The 21,851-nt window shown below is 40.4% G+C and overlaps 1 protein-coding gene across 1 annotated transcript in view; it reads left to right on the top strand.

The window, feature by feature from the left end:
• The first annotated feature begins 639 nt into the window (after positions 1-639).
• The window catches only part of LOC134670714 (nuclear pore complex protein Nup58-like), a 39,443-nt gene continuing 18,231 nt past the window's right edge, over positions 640-21,851 (top strand). Inside the window, exons 1-12 of the mRNA XM_063528530.1 lie at positions 640-898; positions 1,167-1,570; positions 2,169-2,300; positions 2,583-2,720; positions 4,406-4,456; positions 5,119-5,196; positions 5,679-5,809; positions 7,698-7,842; positions 8,816-8,959; positions 9,940-10,098; positions 10,829-10,945; positions 12,489-12,572. Of these exons, the coding sequence (XP_063384600.1) occupies positions 819-898; positions 1,167-1,570; positions 2,169-2,300; positions 2,583-2,720; positions 4,406-4,456; positions 5,119-5,196; positions 5,679-5,809; positions 7,698-7,842; positions 8,816-8,959; positions 9,940-10,098; positions 10,829-10,945; positions 12,489-12,572 (1,663 nt within the window). The 5' untranslated portion in view covers positions 640-818. The remainder of the gene's footprint in view (positions 899-1,166; positions 1,571-2,168; positions 2,301-2,582; positions 2,721-4,405; positions 4,457-5,118; positions 5,197-5,678; positions 5,810-7,697; positions 7,843-8,815; positions 8,960-9,939; positions 10,099-10,828; positions 10,946-12,488; positions 12,573-21,851) is intronic.

The following is a 21,851-nucleotide window of genomic DNA, read 5'->3' as shown; positions in this document are numbered from 1 at the left end:
TAATTTAGTATCAACATCGCGGTCCGGTGCGCTCGTCTGTTAGCATCAACAGATGTCAAGCCAAAAAAAGGCATTTACAGACGTTGCGATTTTAGATAATGCTGGTAAAGTTGTGGTAAAGGAAAAACGATTATATCGATAGACCAAATACCACAGACGTAGTATCTTCTTAATAGTTTGTGCACATGACTGTGTATGAAATGGTCCAAAAAACTTTATATTAATATGTATGGACTATTGGTGTTGACCAACTATGGACGCCGATTACCTCGCCCGACATTGTCATGGCTGAACATTAGGTATGAAAAAAAAACTTGACGTCTCTGTCTGTGTCTATGTCTATGCTTGCTGTACGATACGATCACAGAATAAATAATAGTACTACCGTACAGAAAGGAAGCTTCCTACAAAACCGAAGTTTGACAGCGGTTCAGGGTCGAATCATGCTATCCCTTTCTAATACATGGCACTATCCCTTTCGGCCAATTAGGGTTGTCAAAATTCAAGTGATTATCTTATCTGTGGTCGTGCACGCAAAAGGAAGTCAAGTGGTGCCAACCCTAATAATTGCTCGGAGCAATGCTGAGCCGAGCGGAGCCGAGTTTGGCCGAAGTCAGGAGCTTCGCACCCCTGATACGATTGACTGCGACCGTTGCCCGTCCGGTTATCCCCGTTGTTCCCTACCGCTTGCTGTATTGTCTATATTTTATTTGCTATTCTTGCTGACCATCAAATCACAGTTTGCGGTATTTTTTTTATAGAAAATCATGATGTTCTAGTATTGTGATTATATGTAAAAAGTACGTGATTCGTCCAAAATGTCGTTTTCATTTGGCACTCCATCAAGTGCACCAGCTTCATCAGGTCTTTCTTCAGGGTTCAGCTTCGGCGCTGCCAAGTACGTATTAAAAACCGTTGTGAACATACGTAACCTTAATACCACAAAACTGGCTACAGTGCAGTATTAAATCATAAGTAAATAGCATGAAATCTGACGTTTTGCGCAAACCAAAATTCACCTTTTGCGCCAGTTGTGATGTAATTGCTCCGTGAATCCCGATTTTTTTTTATTCTACGGGTCTTTATCTCGTTTGTAACACATTGAATCAAATTAACAACATATCTTTCCTTATAATAAAAGTTTAACATAACCTCACTTTTGTCAGGCCCGCGACTCCGGGATTCGGTTTGGCAACATCGCAGCCTTCGAGCTTCGGATTCGGTAGCACAGCGACGACTTCGGCGCCTGCTTTCGGTGCAGCGCCCGCTTTTGGGGCCTCCTCGACTAGTTTTGGGGCTAACACGAGCACTCCTGCATTTGGGGCGGGGGCGACTTCCACTCCTGCGTTCGGGGCCAGCTCCGGGTTCGGGGCGTCAGCAGCTCCCGCTTTTGGAGCTTCTACGACCCCTGCGTTTGGTGCAACTTCAACTGCACCAGCATTTGGAGCAGCAACAGCAACCCCTGCCTTTGGATCCACATCGGCCGCCCCTGCCTTTGGATCAACGACTACACCTGCTTTTGGCGCTACTGCAACCCCAGCTTTTGGAGCCACAACTACTCCAGCTTTTGGTAAGTTTATAAAACAATTTCATATCAATAATCGAAGTATTGTTGTTTTGTTTGTCATCCATAAAGTTGTTTTCTGAGAAATATGAGATAAAAAAGGATTAAAAGACAAGTGAGGATTGAGTGAAATCATGTGTTGTTAAACTGTGCTTCTTAGTCTTATCCTAAAACACTTGCCCCTTATTCATAAAACTTAGCAAATTTTGTCGTTTTCAAACAAACATAAATGTCAAAATACTAGATAAGGACAAATGATTATCAAGGGCTTATAAGACTTTTTTTTTTATTTATTTAGAACACAAACAGTCATAATAAACATATTACATATGTTGTACACAATGTACAGAAACTGAGAGGTGATATAAACAGACCTGGAGGTTCATTAAACACAATATTAATAAAATAAAAAGGTAGGTAAAAACAATGTAGTAAGTAATTTAAAAAAGTAATTTAACTAAGCATACAATCTCAAGGAACAATGAAAACGGGCCATGCTGTGTAGTAATTGCCACACAAACGGACCCGTCCCCAATGCCCCTGAGTGAGACTTGAAAAGTATTATGAAAAACTCCATTAATCCTGAAATGTTTGGTTATTTCAGGAGCGACCTCTCAGCCTGCATTTGGGGCTACAACTACACCAGCCTTCGGCCAAACTAGTGCTCCATCGTTTGGTGGTGGATTGGGCACTGGTGGCCTCAACTTTGGGGCTGGGACCAGCACAGCTTCCACAGGTGAGATATGTTACTGTTTATAACAAATACTTAAATAGCAACGATTTAACACTTGCTATGGTCAAGGCTCGGAACGGGTATTTTTCAAAACCTCGAAATAGCCCAAGCTTTTTAATTATTTTATGCTCTTTACGTAGGACTGAATCATGTATTTAGGTAACTACTTCATATTAGATTGTCCCATTAAACCAAAGAACGAAAAAGGACCTAAATAATATTGGCTGCTTAGTGCTAAAGTTTCGTAACAATTATTTCTTTTATAACATTTCACTTTTCTTACAGGATTAAACTTTGGCACTCCAGCTACCTCAGCCAGCACGGGCCTCGGAGGACTTGGGGGCTTCGGCTTTGGGGCTGCAACTACTACCCAGAGCGGTTTTGGATTTGGAGCCACAGCTAGCACAACTAATAGTTTATTTGGTAAGTTGTATGTAATTGACCTGAAAGTTTGGCATTGATTCATAGATAGGTTTGTAACTCATTAGATGGCACTGTTATGAATTCATCAAGGACTCTAAATTTTGAGTTTATATAAAGCCTCGTCTCCATATCGCGCGGCAAACCATCGAAAATTGGGTCGCACGGCAGCCGCGCCCAATGGATACCGGGCTGGCTCGCGAGCCATGGAGTTGGCTGAATGGTTTGCCGCGCGATACGGAGACTGGGGCTTAATAAAAACTAATCCCCTTATTCATAAAACTTTACGGGCATGATTTAGTTAATTATGGTTTATCCCTTTCTTACAAATAGTCAAAATAACAGATAAAGACAAAGGATTCGCAGCTAATTCAGGCCAGTAACGCGTTAGTAGCATTCCATGCCCCATCCATCCCCTTCCCATTTCCATTCCCTTTTCTATGAAAAATAGTCAAAAATATGCACAGAAAAATAATCGCCTGCTTTAAATGCCGAAAAAAAGCCTCATCAAAGGAAATAAAATGCGTCTGCACGGGACAACCCGTGGAATTCTCCTTATATGATTAACGCTATAAGGGCTGATTTAGACGGCGCGCGAACTCGCATGCGATTTATATTGCAGACTGTTGGTTACATCCATTTCAACCGATCGATTAAAACCCGCAATGTAATGAAGCTCGCATGCGAGTTCTCGCATCGTCTAAATGAGCCTTTCCCTTTCCGTTAGATTCCACATACCCAGACCACTCCTACCAAGAACCTTTCCCCCCGATCACCCAAACATTCCAAGACGTCCAAGGCCCCTGCTACACGGCGTCGCCAAACTGTAGTTCTCAAACGGCGACGCCTATGTATCATGTCAAGTGCGCTTCAAGAGATCAGTATCGGACGATTACACCGTCATGTGGTGAGATGTGGTTTTATAAAAATAATGACTAAATGAGACGAGACGTGGATAAAAGTTATGTGAAAGTTGTCAATGGAAATTGTCCTTGGGCGAACAAAATTATGCTCTTTTAGGTGTATTCCCAGTTGTGACCCCATGTGACCATTGTCATACATGAGGCGGGGACAGATGGGAATGATTCAGATGGGAATAGTTCTGTAGACGTAGTGAAAAAGGGTAAAAGTCTCGCGAAGTTGCGTGGAACTTACACCCTTTTACACCTGCGCTGCCTGAGACTTGTACCCTTATTCACTAGGGCATACTAGGGCCACAGTCCCATCTGTGCCCAGCGGTATAAAGGGGCATAGACCCAGTTTTAGGCAAAGAATGTAGTTTTGTATGTCATCTTAGTTGTGCCATTGTCGAGAAAGTTCTTAGTTTTGTATGGGGAATGTTCTTGTGTGAGAATGGTACAATACACTATATCTTTATGCCAGTAGCGACTTATGAACGACCAACATATGACAAAGATATTTGAATTTAAAAAAGTTATGTGTTTTTTTTATATTAAGATCAAGACAGTTGCGCTGTTCTCGAGAATGTTCTCCGTTTACTATGGTAAATATTCTTGTAATGATATTTCCCATACAAAACGAACGACATTATCAAGAATGGCAGAACTCTAGTAAGAGAAGCAAATGTCCTGTGATATAATGTGTAATAATACTTGATGGTAAAATGAAAATGTATATGAGTAAACTTTCTACCGTTTTTGTGTTACTTATTATTTTACTGTTTTCAGGTGCCAAATTAGGAGCGACCGCAGCCACAGGACTACAAACATCCACTACAGGTAAGGTCATAGTCTTATCCCCGTATTTATAAAACTTACAGAACATACAAATACATACATGACACAAAAAAACATTAAAAGTAAACATCTACCTATCAGCCACTGACATCCACTGCTGGACATAGGCCTCCCCCATAGACCGCCACCGGGAGCGATCTCTAGCACACTGGGCTATAACCGCGAATATCGAAGTTCGCAAATTGCGGGCATTTTTCTCTGTCACTCTAATTATGCCTTCATTGGAGTAAAAGAGAAAGATCCGCCTTCATTGGAGTAAAAGAGCAAGATCCCCGCAATTTGCGAATTTCGGTTTTCGCGGTAGCCCCTCTGCAGCCACTGGCTCATGATCCGATCATCTGTCCATCTAGTTTGTGGGAGTCCAACACTGCGCTAACCCATCCGTAGCCGCCACGTAGGACTTTTCTACCCCAGTGGCCATCGACTCTATAAGCTACATGGTCTGCCCATTGTCACTTCGACTATGCAATTCTGCGGGCTATGTCGGTTACTTTGGTCCTTCTACAGATATCCTCATTTCTGACTCTATCACGTAGAGACACTCTATAGCTCTTTCCATTCTACGTTGAGTGACTCTGAGCCGCCTGATAAGCACCATTGTGAACGACCACTTTTCAGACCCAAACAAATAATTTTTTTTACAGTGACACCCAGTCTTGGTTTAGGCGGATTATCGCAAAGCGGCATTGGGACTGCGAGCAATACCACAGGCGATGGAAAAAGTAAGTAATATACCTACTTGTGCTATTTTAAAGGCATTATTTCTATTTCATGTCTTTCACCTAGCATTGATACTTAAACTCCATCTAATATAATGAACTAGCGACCCGCCCCGGTTGCGCACGGGTTACACAAAACCTTAACAAATTATACACCTAAACCTTTCTCAAGAATCACTGTATTGACAGGTGAAAACCGCATGAAAATCCGAGTTTATCGCGAACATGTACATAAACAGACAGATGCGACGGGGGACTTTGTTTTATAAGGTGCAGTGAAGTCCGAAGTTTAAACTCAAAAACGACTGAACGGATTTTCATGTGGTTTTCACCTGTCAATAGAGTGATTCTTGGGAAAGGTATAATCTGTTAAGGTTTACCCGTGCGAAGCCGGGCCGGGTCGCTAGTTGTTTCATAAGGTGTAAGTAGTGATAGTGATTATGAAGTAGGTAACATATGTATTTATAATTTGGTTGTCGTTTTAGGTGAACCGCCTAAACAGACCAAGCTGCCGAATGAATTACTAACCGATGTGGAGTCATTCAAAGAATTTGTGAAGAAGCAAAAATCACTCAGCTCGGACATCATGAGAGTATCGATCAAGCCGTTGCATAAGGTATGAAGTTTTATTATTTGCTTAATTTTTTGGCGACACAAATAAAATATTAGGTTAATTTAGGCAGCGCGTGAAGGTCTTCCATTCTATTGTGTTTGAACTAATCAGATTTATAGGTATCTATTTGATTTGGTAATTTTTGATAGGTATATGGTTGTCGACGTGGCTAGCGTCAAAGCTGTAGAGCTTTGAGCGTTTTTGGTAGCTAAGGTGTAAGGTCTCGACGATGGTGTTTTTTCTGGGTTCCGTACTCAAAGGGTAAAAACGGGACCCTATTACTAATTGGAAATACTAAGATTCCATTGTCCGTTTGTCTGTCTGTCACCAGGCTGTATCTCATGAACCGTGATAGTTAACAACTAGACAGTTGAAATCTTCACAGAAGATGTATTTTTGTTGCCGCTATAACAACAAATTCTAAAAAATACGGAACCCTCAATCGGAGAGTCCGACTCGCACTTGGCCGGTTTTTTTTGTAGATGATTCGACAACGCTATAGATAGTCGAATTAGCAGTTCACAGTAGATATAAGCGCCGCGCCGGTGCGCCGCCGCCGCCGATAAAATTTTCGCGCCGCCGACGCTGCGCTATCGGCTTGGCATCAGCGTGACCTTGTTAGATACTACTACTGTCAGAATCAGATACTATGTATTTTGTCCAGTTTAGATCTTTAACTGCGCCACTCTGAATAGTTTTAGGTGCGTTTTATTAAAATTCTTCTTCCTGGCGTTATCCCGGTATTTCGCCACGGCTCATGAGAGCTTGGGGTCCGCTTGACAACTAATCCCATGATTTGACGTAGGCACTAGTTTTTACGAAAGCGACTGCCATCTGACCTTCCAACCCAGAGGGTAAACTAGGCCTTATTGGGACTAGTCCGGTTTCCTCACGATGTTTTCCTTCACCGAAAAGCGACTGGTAAATATCAAATGATATTTCGTATACATAAGTTCCGAAAAACTCATTAGTACGAGCCGGGGTTTGAACCCGCGACCTCCAGATTGCAAGTCGCACGCTCTCACCGCTAGGCCACCAGCGCTTTTTTTTAAAATGCGTGCGTTTTATAAAAATTAATGACATTAATTAATAACATTTTTACAACTTTATAACAAAACACTAAAACTTATAAATAAAAAAATTGCCCTAAGTCATGGCCCTATTATAGGTTCATATAACTCAAAAATATCGATGGTAAATGCAAACTTTTCTGCCTGGTAAATTTTCGCTCAAGGCCGCCGACCCCATCTTTGCAGAGTTCAGCCGTCAGCCTAGCTCACACTTTGCGTCCTATTTAAGCTGTCTGCTTACCTGCAGCTCAGCCGAGGTGGAACTCGACTTTGGGCATCGTTTTTTTACATCGGTTTTATTGAGTCGATGTTGGTTATGACAATGACTGAGCTCGATTTTCCTTGCTCCGGCTCTTTTTTCGACTGTCGAAAAGACGTTTCCCTGATATAGTCTATCAGCTATTTTTGACTTAGCACAAAAGACTGGATAAAAGGCCTCACCAAGATTAAGACCGTCTCTATGCCTTGGCTTTGCTGCTTATTTTATTTTATTCGGGATGCTTACTGTTATTAGACTTATCTACAGTTTATTATGCGATACGATATGCGATAAGTTTATTATGAAACTCTTTTCATGCAAGTATTCGAATTATCCTTGAAATAAAAAATGAAATTATTTTGTAGCGTGATTATGGCAAAGAAACATGTTTCGGTAAAATTTTGGTTCGAATTTGCTTTTGTATAAATCAAATTGTTTCAAGGCCACGCCGCCGAATCGCCGCCGCTGCCGACCGATTTTGACCGGCGCGCCGCCGCCGGCAAAATGCCTATCGGCGCTCATATCTAGACTTCACAGTTATTATAATGTGTGGGTCCCGCAGGTGTCGAGCACGGCGGAGAGTACGCTGCGGCAGGCGCTGTCGCTGAGCAGCGAGCTGGGGCGCGCGCGCGCGGTGTCGGCGCGCCTGCGCGGCGCCGCCGCCGCCGCGCTCGCGCACACCGAGGCCGCCGCCCGGGACGCGCTCGGTATGACACCTGCCTAACATCCCCGCCACGGAACTCACGCTGAAGCCAACTGTCATAACCGTTTTTAAAATGTTGTGAGACGTACTAACATTGAATAACTTTACGGTTTAGACTTACTTATTTTAAGCCACTCGCGCGACATGTTTCGAAGAGCCTAGGTCTCCTTTCTCGAGCACTAACAGTGCGAGCAGCGTTCACGACGGTCGTGTATCGCGAACTGCGGCGCGCCGCGTCGCACGCTGCGCGCACGCCGAGAAAATCGGTTGGGGGAGGTCATTGTAGACAGGCATAGTGATGTGTTTGAGCTTGGGTCGGGATGCGAGAACGAACTCACTATGTTTACAACACTCACTGTTATTCTGCTGAAGGATCAATCGGCTGGGCTGTGCCACCAGCATGGAAGCTTGTAAAGTTATTCCAAGCCATAGCCGTTTGTTTTAAAGGCCAGAACACTCCGGGTGGGAGTGCGTAGACATGCACGCACATGTCACCAAGCAGTGTGTCGTCTGTCATAAGGATCTGTATAATACAACGCGCACGTGCAGGTCTACATACACGCATCTGGTGTGCACATGACAGGAAGAGGAAATGGAACGACGACGATCGCTTCTCCATACGAACGAAGTCATCGTTTTGTTCTCTAGATATTAACTTAATGTAAATTATTTTTACGCAATTTGGTAATAATTAACCACAACTATCGACATTATATTTTGTTGCTGATACCACTAGATATAGATGTAGTGCATAATTATTTTCCATCATATTTTCACGGAAACGTACGAATGTGTCTTGCTATTTCGAATGTGGTACGCATATTTTATATTTCCATGTTATTTTCAATGAAAAAAAAAACGTTACCGAGAAAATACGATGGAAAACAATTATGCACTACATCTGTACATACACTTATTGCCCTACTATAGATTAAAATTAATTTCCATCATGCATTTGACGTGTACATTGTTTGTAGGCACAGAGTTGGAAGGCATGGCGCCTCCGGCGTACATCAAAGAGCTGATCGCAGAGCTAGAGCAGCAGATAGTGACATTCCGTCGGCAGATGGAGGTCGCCGATAAACAGATGCAGTCCTCACCCAAACTGCTCACTGAACAAGGTTAGTGATCACTATAGAACTATGTAAGGGTTATGGTTATCATATTATCTGAGTAAATCAAAGAGCTGATCGCAGAGCTGGAGCAGCAGATAGTGACGTTCCGTCGGCAGATGGAGGTCGCCGATAAACAGATGCAGTTGTCACCCAAACTGCTCACTGAACAAGGTTAGTGACCGCTTTAGAACTATGTACGGGTTATGGTTATCATATTATTTGAGTACATCAAAGAGCTGATCGCAGAGCTGGAGCAGCAGATAGTGACGTTCCGTCGGCAGATGGAGGTCGCCGATAAACAGATGCAGTCCTCACCCAAACTGCTCACTGAACAAGGTTAGTAATGACTCCCACCACAATAAATAACAGTACTAGGTACAGAAGGTTAACTCTTCAACAACACGCGTCAATTACAATATATGACCGCTAGGTGGCGTCTGTTCCTACTACTGCTACACACCAAAATTGGTCGCATGTACTTGTAGCGACGCGACGAAATCGCGGAGTGAGCCACGCCTGCTCCCACTGAAAAAGAGTATTTTTACCGGAAAGGTTCGGTCTTGCTCTAGTTTCGGCCGAAACGGAACTCTCGGCCGAACATGATTTTTATCCAAAAGTGCCGAATTCGAAATCGAACACTAGATTAAACATAAATTAACTAGGTACCTATAGTTCGTTTTTTAGCATTAGAAAAAAGGTAAACTATCTTGATGTGTCTTTTAATTGAAAAGCACTTTTATAAATAAGTCACGGCAAATATTTAACATTTATGAATCTTAATAAGATCATTTATATTCTTCTGCTTTCATAAGTAATAGTTACTTATTTTTAAAAAGCGTTTTTCAATTAAAAGACATGTCAAGATCGCTTGACCGCAAGACCTTCTTTCTAATGCTAAAAAAAACTATAATAGAGGCTTGTAAAGTTTTATGAATAAGGGTTAACATTTTCTTTATCTGTATTCTCATAGAAGTTTTTGTCCACAGAGTTGAATCTCGGCATAAGGCGCATGCACGAGTCGCTAGTAGCGCTGGCGGGTCGTCTACAAGCTGTGCACACGCAAGTCGAGGCCCAGAAGGAGCAGTACCTGAATCTGAGGAAATATGTGCTCAAGGACTCCACTGACGTGTTCAACTCTATGTCAGGTAAGCTATTTACAACGTAGTAGTATTTATATAGAGTAGAATCTCGGCATAAGGCGCATGCACGAGTCGCTAGTAGCGCTGGCGGGTCGTCTACATGCTGTGCACACGCAAGTCGAGGCCCAGAAGGAGCAGTACCTCAACCTGAGGAAATATGTGCTTAAAGACTCCACTGACGTGTTCAACTCTATGTCAGGTAAGCTATTTACAACGTAGTAGTATTTATATAGAGTAGAATCTCGGCATAAGGCGCATGCACGAGTCGCTAGTAACGCTGGCGGGTCGTCTACAACCTGTGCACACGCAAGTCGGGGCGCAGAAGGAACAGTACCTGAATTTGAGGAAATATGTGCTCAAGGACTCTACTGGCGTGTTCAACTCTATGTCAGGTAAGCTATTTATTTGCTTAGTTTATAGTTATACGTAGTTTAATTTTTCAACCCTTAGTCATATTTTGGGTGGTGCAGCTTTTACTGTGGGACCAACACCGAAATAGCGAATTTTGAGTCCCATAGAAAAGTTCCCATTCCGTTTTGTCGCCTAAATAGTGGTTAGTTTTAAGTTCATAATTTGTATATGTAAGTATTAGTCTATAAGGTATTTTAATACGCGCCTTGTTGCTGATTCAAATTATTAAATATAATTAAATATAGTCTTAAGTATAAACTTTTACTATTAGTACATTAAGCTCAAAGTCATACAGCATCAAGTAATTCTTTTCTATTTATTTCAGCCAGTCACAGCCTAGATCAGATTCTGCGTGACGCAGAAGGCACGAGAAAGAAGACTAAGTCAGGGCTCAACGACAGCCTGGGCCGAGCCGTCCTGTCAGACCCTAGAGCCGCTTTAGGTATATTTGTTCAATTTATTCCCTTTATTTATTTTTCTTCTTAAGATCGGTTGTTTATAACATGAATATAAAAGTAAAATACAAAAACACATAAAAAACAATAAAAAATAAAAAACAATAATAAAAAACCTAACCTCGCTGTATAGTTCGTTTTTTTTACCATTAGAAAGAACTTGCAAGAAGGTTAGCGATCTTGACATGTCTTTTAATTGGAAAACGCTTTTTAAAAACCAAAACCTATTACTTATGAAAGCAGAAGAATATAAATGATCGCATTAGATTCATAATTCTTACATATTTGCCGTAACTTTTTTTTATAATGTGTTTTTCAATTAAAAGACACATCAAGATTGTTTACCTTTTATCTAATGCTAAAAAAACGAGATATAGACTTCTCTTGGTCTAACTTTAGCTATGTTACTTAATAACAAAAACTATTGACTGTAGGAAATAGTTTAATCTGGGAAAAAACGGTCAGTCTAGTTTGACAGCTCAAATAGATACTATCTATATCTCTTTGATAAGTCAGGAATTTAAATTATGGTTGCCTGTATATTTGTTATCTACTAACTATTGAAATCTTTACCATTGGGACTGTGAATATTTGAAACATGTGTCTTTTTATCCCAGGTAGCCCACCTGGCGGGACCCACGCCGTTCAGCTACCTGGGCAACTCATTGTCCCCGTAATAAGTAAATACTATTGATTGCAGAAAATAGTTCAATCTAGGAAAAAACGGTCCGTCTAGGGCAGCTCAAATAGATACCTACTATCTATAAATCTTTGATAAGTCAGGAATTTAAATTATGGTTGCCTGTATATTTGTTATCTACTAACTATTGTAAACTTTACCATTGTGGAATGTGAATATTTGAAGCATGTGTCATTTTATCCCAGGTAGCATAGCTCAGCTGGCGGGACCCACGCCGTTCAGCTACCTGGGCAACTCGTTGTCCCCGTAATAACAAAATACTATTGATTGCAGAAAATAGTTTAATATAGGAAAAAACGGTCCGTCTAGGACAGCTCAAATAGATACCTACTATCAACATATGTAACTTCGTATAAGATGAATAAAGTCTAAGAAGAAAGCGTGCCTCGGAAATCAAGAAAAAGTCATTCTCGGATAGATGGCGCACACACCTTTGGCCTATTTTCGGCTAGATGGCGTGACGACACCGTTTCATATTTAACAATTTTAACACAGATATCAGTGAATGAACATTGGTCAAAATGATATAAAAATAATAAAATCATTTATCCATATATATTATTTTTTTTGATAATTTTATACGTGTTTATTTTGTTTTGAGTTATAGTCGTGTGTCGATAGATGGCAGTAAATTTACAGTGACTACAACATTTACTATGACAGGACCCATCTATACTATCTATTATTTTTGCTACAATTTATAATTCTTTGATAAGTCAGGAATTTAAATTATGGTTGCCTGTATATTTGTTATCTGTTACTGTATACTGTTAACTATTGTGAACCATTCTGGACTGTGAATATTTGAAACATGTGTCATTTTATCCCAGGCAGCATAGCCCGGCTGGCGGGACCCACGCCGTTCAGCTACCTGGGCAATACAATGTCCCCGTTCCCCGGAACCGATAATAGTGGTGAGTCCTATTGTGTTATTTTATACTTACTAGAATTTATAATGGCAGGCGTGGCTCACTCTGCGATGCGGATGGAAATATAAAAAGTAGGTGAGTTGACTGTGACGTCGCTACACAAGTTTTCATATAAATTCCATATTAGCAAATCGTCTTGACAGTTCTAAAAAAGAAGCTGATTTGACTAGTAGGAAAGTAGCCAATTTTGGTGGTAAGCCTTAAGCCGCGCGTGTCGCTGTCGCCACCTAGCGGCCATATCTGTCCTGATTGTAACAGACGCGTTTTGTTAGAGAGTGAGTCTGTACCTAGTACTTAGTAAGTACTATTATTTATTCTGTGACAGTGGTAAGTCCTATTGTGTTATTTTATACTAGAATTTACCTGCGATATTGTCCGCTTGGCAAATGATACTTCGTCATCGTGCACGGAAAGGTATCGTCTTGGGTCGTCCCATTCGTTTTTCGTCAAGTTCTTAAATTAGTCCTATTCTGCTTTCGTCACTCATTCTACATTGAAAGCCACCGACGATTGTGACGAATGTAGAATGAGTGACGAAAGCAGAATAAGACTAATTTAATAACTTGACGAAAAACGAATGGGACGACCCAAGACGATCCCCACTGAAACGCACGAACGTGTTATGCTATTTCACTCAGTCTCAGTACAAAAAGTACTGAGGTGGACTGAGGAGAAAAAACCGTGGAAAAAGAACATACCATCAATGAATCTTTGATTTATGTAATTATGTATTTTCTAGCGGTTAAGCTCGTGATTTTAGAACAGTGCCCTGTTTATCAAAAACTTGTAACTTGTAAGACAAGTGGAAGTCCCTTTTTCGACATATAATACAAGTTAGGGGGTCATCCATTAATTACGTCACACGAATTTCTAGGTTTTTTGACCCCTCCCCCCCTCCTTGTCACACTTGGTCACATTTGGCAAACCCCTCCCCCCTAGTGTAACGTCACATTTTTTCTACGAAATCGCCAAATCGGATTAAGGCGCGGTGTGTAGTAAAATGCGCTTTTTTGTAACCATATTTACAGACTTTTACAAGGATTTTAAGCATGATTTTCTAGTATGTATAACTTTAGTCCTTGAACTACGTTATTGCTTGTCAGGAACACAACGGCTCATTATTTTCTCGATAGAATCTTCAGTTGAAAACATGCTTAAAGCTGTCTTTTGATCCATATTTTAGAAGTACTACGACGAAAATGGATATGAAACTTACCTCATTCGATAGCTTTTAAGTAAATCTTCGTTATTACTGGTCCTTTTATCGATACGTTAATCTTTTCATTCATAATTTTATGAATTCAACTTTTGCCTACTAAATTACACCCTACGCGGCAATACCTTGCGCCCATTCCCCGCGCCAGTACGCCCGTGGCCACTGCCAGCGTCGGACCTATGCTAGTTTACTGGACGTTTCATAAAATGGGTAACCACTGTATAAATATGCAAATATGTTATACACACAATGTTTTTCAACATACTTACGAAGAAAAGCAAAATAATTCTTAATTATTGTGACATTTCAGACATTCGCCCGTCATATTGTCAATTTATAACAAGTTGGGAAGCAAAGGCATACACCCATCTAACCAATCCGGAATTCAGTCACGATTGATAAATTGTGTAAACATATTTTATTAAAGGCTATTAAATTAATAAAAGTGAATCATTTTTAAACATATGTGTACGGGATTCAAATACCTATGTGGAGTGTTTAGTGTATGGTGGTAACCATTTCACCGCTTTTAGTTTCCGAGTTACCTACATGCGTTTTAAGGGAAGTGGTCGAAAAATGCCTAAAACGGTTTCGTGTTTAATATTAGGTAAGGTAGAAGTACTAGTGCTCGACGCTGCACTAGTTTTTGACAAGGTATAGTGTGTAGCTTTCAAATAGAGCTCGATGGGTAATCCTATTGTCTATTGTTAAGTAAAACCGCTCGTGCCACGTGCCACAACCACCTGCATAAAAAATACGTACTTCGGTTACTGAGTGCCGGCGAGTCGAACGCTACAGAACCAGTTTAAAATGTGTCATCGAGATGCGTAACAAAGGCGCGTTATCGGAGAGCGCACCTACACTGGTTTTTTGAGCGTTGGCCTAGCCCGCGCTCAGGTGCCAAATAAAATAATTAAGACCCTTTTTTGCAGGTAAGTAGCACGTGCGGTTTTACTTAGGGGCTATTCATAAATTACGTCATTTCAAATTGGGAGGGGGGGGGGGGTCTGGACATCGGATGACGGTAGCATGAAGTAGGAGGAAATGGGGTCATTTGGAGCATGATTTTTGGATGATTATAAGGGGGGGGGGTCTAAAATCGTCAAAAATCGATGACGTAATTTATGGACAGCCCCTTAACAATAGACAATAGGATTAGCCGTTGAGCTCTATTTGAAAGCTACACACTATAATTTATGTCAAAGTAATATAGGTTAAATTTGAACGGCGACGATCTTTCTGTAGTCAAATTTAGTTCTTGTCACTTTGACATAAAGTGCCCGTGTCGAATACTAGTGCAGCGTTGAGCACTAGTACTTCTACCTTATTTCCGCCAAGTCCGTACCGTGCGATATGGGAAATTTATTCCAAAAAATACTGTTTTTATATACCACACTGGTGGCAAGCAAGCATACGACCCACATTCACCATAGGCTATGGACGCCTGCAGCTACGGGGATGTGACACATCATGCCAAATGTGGATTGATTTTATATAAAATAAAAGTCCTAATATATAAAATAAGCTTTCATATGTAATAGTTACTGATTTTTAAAAAGCGCTTTTCAATTAAAAGACATGTCAAGATCGGTTACCTTCTTTCAAGTACTTTCTAATGCTAAAATAAACGAACTACAGTATTCTTCCTTATTTTCAAACCTACTTGCCCGAAATTGACTTCTAGAATTAGACCAAGTCTGCGACGATTTTGATTGCACACGCAGTGCAAGTGTTAATCATAATTTCATAAAGGTTTGTCGTTCAAAATAACACTTGCACTGCGTGTGCAATCAAAATCCTTGCAGAATTTTCTTGGTCTAACTCTATTATATTTTTAAGGTAAGTAAGTACCAATTTCTGTCTCATAATAATTGGGTATAATTTAATTAGGTTCTTAGTTTGTCGGGGTATACTCTCATATTGTATATAATTTTATTAAATACTCATTAAAATACGAATTTGTTAATAAACCTTATTCGATATTAATTGCCGGAAAAAATCCCGGAACTGACAAATCAGAATATTCAGAATACCGATGGCGCCAGAATAAGGATGTAGACGTGCTGCGCGGGAATGGTGCGGCGGGGTGCGCGGGGCGCCCGCCCGCCTGTTCTACCACTCGTCTGCTTCACCCCCTCGGAAACGTAAAACTCAACTATAAGAGCGCCTTAAGTAAGTAGTACCTAAGTATTATTAATATTTTATCAAAATATTTTTGACGATATAAATATTAGTAATTTTATAACACAACACTGCTTAGGAAAGAAAATTAAACGAATAAAAACGATTATCGTTTTAAAAACTTGTTATTTAAATGTACAGCGAATAAAATAATTTAAATAAATTTTCGGTTACTGATGAAGTTAAAGTGACGTCACAAAGTTTGTGTCTCCCCCCTCCCCCATGTCACAATATGTCACATTTTCTTGACCCCCTCCCTCCCCCTAAACGTGTGATGTAATTAATGGATGACCCCTTACAAGATTTTGATAATCAGAGCATAGGTCTGCCACCTGTTTAATGCATCATTGGTACAATGCCTATTTTAGATTTAAGCTAGTTATCGATTAGTATTTGTACTGTAGTGCAGTCAAGTGTAATAATATAGGTGCATCTCAAAAATATTTCCCATAGCTCATCTCATCTTATGTCAGCGAATTCGCCCATACGAGTATTTTTAGGGTTCCGTACCCAAAGGGTAAAACGGGACCCTATTACTAAGACTTCGCTGTCCGTCCGTCCGTCCGTCCGTCTGTCTGTCACCAGGCTGTATCTCACGAACCGTGATAGCTAGACAGTTGAAATTTTCACAGATGATGTATTTCTGTTGCCGCTATAACAACAAATACTAAAAACAGAATAAAATAAAGATTTAAGTGGGGCTCCCATACAGCAAACGTGATTTTTGACCAAAGTTAAGCAACGTTCGGGCGTGGTCAGTACTTGCATGGGTGACCGTTTTCTTTTTGCATTTTTTTCCGTTTTTTTTTTTGCTTTATGGTACGGAACCCTTCGTGCGCGAGTCCGACTCGCACTTGCCCGGTTTTTACACTTGATTGTACCTCTGTAAATGTTTCTTTTTCATAATGTAGTAGATGATTACGTAATATTAATAATATGTTTTATTTAAAACTTGCTTAAGAGCCAACAGGAGTGGTCATTTCTCCATACAAACGTACTTCTCGTTTTCCTCCGTGGTTTTTGAAGCTAGAGCAATGATTTTTTTAACACAGATTAATATTGTCAATATCTGTGTCGGACCGTTTTGCTTTTTTTGACATTTTGACAAGGCGTTACAGCCCTTCAAAAATGGCAAAAATGGCCTAATTGACTATGCCGCAGTGAGAGGCGTGGCATTCAAAACTGATATCAATTATCCAAAAAAGCAAAACGGTCCGACACAGATAATTTCATAATCATTTAGATTTCCAAATTTGGTTACGATTGGTTAAGTTTTGGAGGACGAAAGAGAGGAGTACGAAACCTCGATTTTTGAGATTTTTACGCAGGATTTTTCGCCGTGTCCATATCGCACTACTTTTAGGTGCCGCTTCCGTTAGCGAGACGGGTATATTTACCTAAAATATTTACTTACTTATGAAAGCAGAAGAATATAAATGTTCGTATTAGATTCATAATTGTTACATATTTGCCGTAACTTATTTTTAAAATGTGTTTTTCAATTAAAAGACACATCAAGATTGTTTACCTAATTTCTAATGCTAAAAAAAAACGAAGTATAAAACTTATCTTTGAACCAAAAACTTAATACTTATTAAGTTTTTTTTTCATTATAAAGGAGGTTTGAGTTTAGTCTATGTATTGAGTGTGCACTCTGAACATACTTATTTATCTGTAACATAATATAGAAACATGTTTGTACGAGTTCAAAAAGACTAAAGTCAAAGGGCTGTTTTTTATATAAATACCACGCGAAACCCAAACATATTCCATAATGCGAAAAAAACAACTACCTGGCCCTAACAGCCCTAACTATAGTAGAAGAGCCGGCCGCAAATTTTCTAACCGACTTGATACCACGATGAAATGCACAATGGTTTCCCATAAAAGTGATGCTAAGTCCGAATTCGATAGTCTGCCACGGCGGAACTTGCCGAAAGTACGAAAAAGAAGGCCACTTCCGGTGCGAAAAAAGGGGGCTGATTTAACCCATCTGATACCGAAATAATAGTTATGGCAGCAGTTAGAAATTTACATGTAGACACATAAAAGCGAAGTCTGCCAGTATTTTTTTTGCCGGAAGTGCTTGGCAGACGCTCTCAAAGGTGGCCAGCGGGACCCCTAATTTAACCCATCTGATACCACCATGAAACCAATTCCAGTCGGTAGGTATGAACCCTCATGTCAGGAATATATAAGTCTGCCAAGGCTTTTCCTGCCGAAACACCTTGGCAGACGAGATTATGTAAGCAAGGTCGGCATCGGTTACCCTACACTAACCCATCTGATACCACCATGAAACCAATTCCAGTCGGTAGGTACGAACCCCCATTTTAGGAATATATAAGTCTGCCAAGGTTTTTCCTGCCGAAACACCTTGGCAGACGAGATTATAAACAAGATGACCATCGGTTACCGTACACTAACCCATCTGATACCGCCATGAAACCAATTCCAGTCGGTAGGTATGAACCCTCATTTCAGGAATATATAAGTCTGCCAAGGCTTTTCCTGCCGTAACACCATGGCAGACGAGATTATGTAAGCAAGGTCGGCATCGGTTACCCTACACTAACCCATCTGATACCACCATGAAACCAATTCCAGTTGGTAGGTATGAACCCCCATTTTAGAAATATATAAGTCTGCCAAGGTTTTTCCTGCCGAAACACCTTGGCAGACGAGATTATAAGCAAGATGACCATCGGTTACCGTACAGTAACCCATCTGATACCACCATGAAACCAATTCTAGTCGGTAGGTATGAACCCTCATTTCAGGAATTTATAAGTCTGCCAAGGCCTTTCCTGCCGAAACACCTTGACAGACGAGATTATGTAAGCAGCATCCACATACGAGGGATCCGTATTTTGGGATTATACAGATTACGGACATTATTAATAGCTGTAGGCTTATTTATTACTTTATGCTTATACATATTTGTATATTATTATGTTATTAATAAAATATATTTATAATTTCTCTCTCTCTCTCTCCTCAGCATTATTATTCCCATCTGATTGTGGGGTCTGCTTTTCTGGTCTTTTCTCTCCACTTCGCGCGATCGGACGTGTCGTCTACTGAAACGTCGCAGGCCCTCATGTCTTTTGCTATGGTGTCCGCCCATCTCATCTTCGGTCTTCCTCTTCCTCTGGAGCCGACAATGTTCAGATCCATAGCAACATTCCCGATGTAATCAGGAGGTCTTCTTTTTACGTGCCCAAACCATCTCAGTCGGCTCTCTTGTAGCTTATCGGCGATATCACGTACTCCGAGGCTACCGCGAACGTACTCGTTGCGTATCTTATCGAGCCTCGTTACCCCACACATCCACCGGAGCATCTTCATTTCGGCGACTTGGACAGATCGGACATGGCTCTGCGTCATAGCCCATGTTTCACTCCCATAGGTCAGAACCGGTCTTATTATGCTCTTATAGACTAGGCCCTTAAGCTTCACGGGCATCCTCCGAAAATATATTTATAATTTATTAAACCTAAACTTAATACATTGGGAATTCATTACCTGCTTACGGCAGTAGTAGGGATAAGTGGGTCAGTTCTGGCTCACTGAGCCAGGCCAACAGTCCCTCCCCCTTTTTTCCCTTGTTGAGGCCCTGCAACCTTGCCTTGAACCCAAACTAATGTCATTGTAGCTCGAATCTAACCTAATTTATTTTTATTGCTTTTAGAATATTTCAATTATCTACTTTTGCAAAGTTAAATGTTGAAATCTCTATTTCGAAAAATGGAATTTTAATGTGACTTTAACACGTTCACTGCGTTACGGGGGCTTTAAGCCCCGTACGATGTCATCATTCAGTGCGAAGTTAAATTTATTTTAGAAGTTAAAGGGGGAGGGGAGGGTGCACACATTTTACCACTTTGGAAGTGTCTCTCGCGCAAACTATTCAGTTTAGAAATAAATGATATTAGAAACCTCAATATCATAAGCGATAAGACCGCCTGTTGTTACCTCTATTGTCTTTTTAGGGTTCCGTACCCAAAGGGTAAAAAGGGACCCTATTACTAAGACTTCGCTGTCCGTCCGTCCGTCCGTCCGTCTGTCACCAGGCTGTATCTCACGAACCGAGATAGCTAGAGAGTTGAAATTTTCACAGATGATGTATTTCTGTTGCCGCTATAACAACAAATAGTAAAAACAGAATAAAATAAAGATTTAAATGGGGCTCCCATACAACAAACGTGATTTTTGACCAAAGTTAAGCAACGTCGGGAGGGGTCAGTACTTGGATGGGTGACCGTTTCTTTTTTGCTTTTTTTTTGTTTTTTTTTGCATTATGGTACGGAATCCTTCGTGCGCAAGTCCGACTCGCACTTAGGGCATGCTCCCGGGAATTCCCGGTTCTCATATTCCCGGGAATTCCCGGGAATTTTATGGTATCAAAAGAACCGGTACTGAAGACCCGGTACCGGTACTTCCCGGTTCTCATCATATGACTATTTATTCCCATTTCAATAGTAGTAACGTATTAGTACTTTAGCTCGGGACATTATATAACATTTAATAATGGTGCTATGAAACGGGGGACCCAAATAACCCGATAAATTAACCTAGTAAAGTAGGCATTCGTGCAGGCAGGCCGTGCCGTCATATAGTGCTGAGTGCATCGACTACTACGGCCGTGTGGCTCGGCCCAGGCGGAGCCAATGTGTGCCGGTTAATTTCGTAAAATAGGTTGGAACGCCAATTGTTTGTTTATAATAAAATAAGTCATTTATTAATTCTTATGCAATTATTTATATGAAAATAAGTCATTCATAAAGATTGTACGCTAACAGAAACAATTTCTTAAAAGTAATCAAAAGATGCCTTGAGAACCGGGAAGAACCGGGAATCCCGGTTCCGGCCATGCCCAGAACCGGGAAATGAAATTCTTGGTACCGGGACCGGTACTGCATGCCCTACTCGCACTTGCCCGGTTTTTTTATGTTATTGTCCATTTATTGTAAACTAAGTGTATGTGAGGCGTGCAATAAAAAGTATTGTATTGTATTGTATCATTTTTGAAGACCTATCCATAGATACCCCACACGTATGGGTTTAATGAAAAAGACATTTTAAGTTTCAGTTCTAAGTATGGGGGACCCCCAAAATTTATTGTTTTTTTTTCTATTTTTGTGTTGAAATCTTAATGCGGTTCACAGAATACATCTACTTACCAAGTTTCAACAGTTCTTATAGTTTCGGAAAAAAGTGGCTGTGACATACGGACGGACAGACAGACAGACATGACAAATCTATAAGGGTTCCGTTTTTTGCCATTTGGCTACGGAACCCTAAAAAGGAGGTATTAATTCGGTTTTTTAATGTTTGATATCTCCGTCATTTTGGGATCGATTTTGAAAATTATTTTTTTAGTTGAGTTGTAACTTGTAAGTATATACATACAGATTGGTTCCGTCTTTGTCAAAACCCAGTTCTGATGGTGAGATTTATGAGGAATCGAGGGCACTCTTCAAATCTTGTAAGGGTGGTTCACGTTTGTATGGGAAAAATTCAATCTCTAGCTAGAAGAAGCGGCACCCCCTCATTTTGTTACACTTATTATGTTGACAAAATACGCCAAGCATCTTGCAATCTTAACTACAAGGGGGTGCTCAAACACATTGAAATTTTTCAAATTGTATGAAATCAAAAAAATAAATAAGTTACTATTTTTTTATTTTTATGTAAGTAGTAGTTTTCACATTATTTGAAAGTGTGATTTAAAAGATATTATTTTGTAAGAAAATGTTTTTCTACTTCAAAACTTATACATCACATGTGCAAATAGTGTGAAACCAGATATTTTAAATAAAATTCTGAATCATAATTACTCTTTTTGTTGGGTTTCAAACAACATA

The sequence above is a fragment of the Cydia fagiglandana genome, chromosome 14 (assembly GCF_963556715.1).
Source record: "Cydia fagiglandana chromosome 14, ilCydFagi1.1, whole genome shotgun sequence".
Taxonomy (NCBI): Eukaryota; Metazoa; Arthropoda; class Insecta; order Lepidoptera; family Tortricidae; genus Cydia; species Cydia fagiglandana.
Note: the sequence above shows the minus strand (reverse complement) of the source record. Positions and strands in the feature narration are given on the sequence as shown.